At 39.4% G+C, this 2,967-nt stretch overlaps 1 protein-coding gene across 1 annotated transcript; it reads right to left on the reverse strand.

The window, feature by feature from the left end:
- Positions 1–1,551: 1,551 nt before the first annotated feature.
- Positions 1,552–2,608, reverse strand: LOC128264902 (arylalkylamine N-acetyltransferase-like 2). Its single transcript, XM_053000615.1, has one exon. It carries the CDS (start codon positions 2,524–2,526, stop codon positions 1,852–1,854), a length of 675 nt encoding a protein of 224 aa, XP_052856575.1. The 5' UTR covers positions 2,527–2,608; the 3' UTR covers positions 1,552–1,851.
- Between the last annotated feature and the right edge of the window lie 359 nt (positions 2,609–2,967).

Below are 2,967 nucleotides of genomic sequence, written 5' to 3' on the forward strand. Positions count from 1 at the left end.
TTAATTGTTTTCAGTCAATCAGGGATGGATGGCATAGGTTGCCAGCTGTTCAAAATAGCAACTCTTTTGACTTTGGGTCTTATTTTGGCAAAGTACAACAAAAAGACTCCTCAGAAAAAATTTTGTTTGAAAAATCTAAAAAAAAAACAAATCACACATTAAAAACTTGGTTTTTGTGTCAAAACCATGGGAAATAATGCTCAAATGTTGGAATGTCATACACCGTTGAATTCGTAATAAAATTTTCAATCGAATGGCATTCACAGTTAAAAATTTTTCAGATTGTCAAATTTCTGCAAAAAATGATGATGTACCCCCTTACAAAAAAGTCAGAAATTTGGACATAAATAAATTTTTCAAAAAACGTTTTTCAAAATTCGGTTTTTTTGTCAAATCTAAATTAATTGTTTTCAGTCAATCAGGGATGGATGGCAAAGGTTGCCAGCTGTTCAAAATAGCAACTCATTTGACTTTGGGTCTTATTTTGGCAAAGTTACAACAAAAAGACTCCTCAGAAATAATTTTGTTTGCTATAAAATGACTATGCGTCTTATTTTGGACAAGTTACAACACAAGGACTCTTAAGGAATTTTGTCTTTTTACATATCTCCAAAAACCCAAAAACAGCACCTAAAACTGAGGTTTTTGTATCAAAACCCCGGAAAACAATGGTCATAGGTTGGAATGTCAAATCTCGTTAAATTCTTTATAAAACTTCCATTCGATTTTCGTTTCCAGCTAAATATGAGAAAATTGGCCAAACATTTAATTTTTTGATGTCAACCGTGGGGATATTACAATAAATAGGTTTGCATATCCAGAAGCCATTAACTTAATACTTTAACAAAAAATATATCAAAGCAAAACCAACTATGCAGCTTAATTTGAGCAGGTACTTCAGGATTCATTAGGGATTATTAATTAGAGATTTATTCACCGTAGTCCACATCTGAGATCTGGGCGTCCTCGGAGCTCGGGATTTGTCATGGCAACAGTCCACATGCTCACACACCTAATTCCACCGTAAGCACCGCACAAGTGGCGCATAACAGCAATTGAATTTTCAGTTAACATCACTAATTAGTCTCAAGACACTTATGACTCTGGCAATATGTGGATAATTACACTTAAAGAAACTTTATTTCGTGTTTCATAAATGTAAACATTTAAGAGCATCTTAGTTAAGTGTTACAATACCATTTATGAAATTGTTAAAATGCCTACTTATAAGCTTAACATACAATACAAAATTGCTCTTCCTTGTTAATTAATTTGTTGGAAACAAAAAACAATTAATTATAATGGTAAGTAATATAATTTTAACTTTTTAACTTGCCGCATATGCTTTAAGTTTCTTGTAATTAAATGGATGCTTAATAAATTATTTTGATAAAACAATTATAAAAAACTCTCTTCATGTTTGTTGTAGCTTTATTATTTTTACAGTTTCTTTGAAGGTTGTTACCTAGTTTATTTATATTAACAAAATAATTTGTTGTTTTTAGAAACTATAATATATATAATATTTGTATATAAGACACATAGCTTTAACTCACATTTAACAAGTAGAGAAATTCAAAGTGTTCATCTACGAGTTATACATTTAAATTTCATAAATGCTGTGCGCAGTGATATAAGTTAACTTATAAATAATACATTTGTACAATATAAATATAATTTTCGTTTAGAAACATACACGTTTTTTTCCGAATTATGCCCATGGTAATAACCTTTTACAGGCCCATCGGTTGTCATTTTTTTGTACAGAGTTGGTAAGGTTGATATACCACCGATAAGGAATTGATATGGTTTATGGTGGCGTGGTGATAAGGTTCCCCCAGCAACAAGTTCCTAGAGGTGCAGCACGAAGGTCTGGACACTTTCGTGTGGCGGCGGTGGACGGATGACCTGCTCTCCACTGGCGTCCAGGTGATCCACATACCGCAGGGTGTTGACGAGCTGGTAGCCCAGGCGCTGCACCAACCGGGCGGAGTAGACACTGGTGCAGTCGACGGAGACGAGCAGGTGGCCCAGATCCCGGGCGCGCTGGGCAACGGCCTCCATGAGACGGGCACCGAGGTTGCGACCCCGCATCTGGGGATCCACACCCAGGGCATGGACATGCACGGAGCTGGGAACATTGAAGCGCCGGCACACATCGGTGGCACTCTCCACGGCGGAGAGAAGGTGGAGGATTCGTCCCCACTTGCCGCCGGCATGCTTCCTGGCCTCCTCGGCCACATGCTCCGGTTCATGGGCGTCCTTGGGTCCGGCCACCACGGCAGCCACTATCCTGCCGCCCTGTAGCGCCATGAAGCAGGTGCCAGAGGGCACGTTGGACAGCAGGAACTCCTTGTCCGCCGCCTCCGGTTCCGGTGGACTGGTGCCCGCCGTGAGTGGCTCCTCGCGGTAGTAGTGGACCAGCAGGAAGGCCATTAGCTCCTCCGTTTCCCCTTCGCCCACCTGCCGCACCTCTATGTCACACGGTTCCTGTTCCTGTTCCTGTTCCGGTTTCCAGTTTTTCATTTTACAAATTGTTTATGGTTCCGCGATGCCAAACACGTGGAGACTTCACACGCAACTGAAACCGATGATCAGCTGGCCAAGATCGGGGGGCTTTTTCAATCAGATGGTGTGTGGATGGCATGTTGGATGCCAAGCTCTGGCGGCTGGATCGCTTTATTGTTGAGATAGGTCGGAATTATGTGGATGGTAAAGCACACTGTGGAACGGCAGCACCAGCTGAACCATTTTCAAATGGCTATCTATTGTTGTTTTACTGGTTGGGTAAATTAAGTGTAAGGGTTTGAAATCTAATCAAGTCTTGTCTTACATTTTTAAAGTTTATTTATAAATTGATTATTCTGGTTGATAAACTAGGTGGTAATACATTTGGTAAGTCTCTTCATTAATAAACAATTTTTTTTATTTTCACAAAGATATTTAGAAAAAACCCAAGTTGATTTT

Source organism: Drosophila gunungcola, unplaced genomic scaffold (assembly GCF_025200985.1).
Source record: "Drosophila gunungcola strain Sukarami unplaced genomic scaffold, Dgunungcola_SK_2 000084F, whole genome shotgun sequence".
Taxonomy (NCBI): Eukaryota; Metazoa; Arthropoda; class Insecta; order Diptera; family Drosophilidae; genus Drosophila; species Drosophila gunungcola.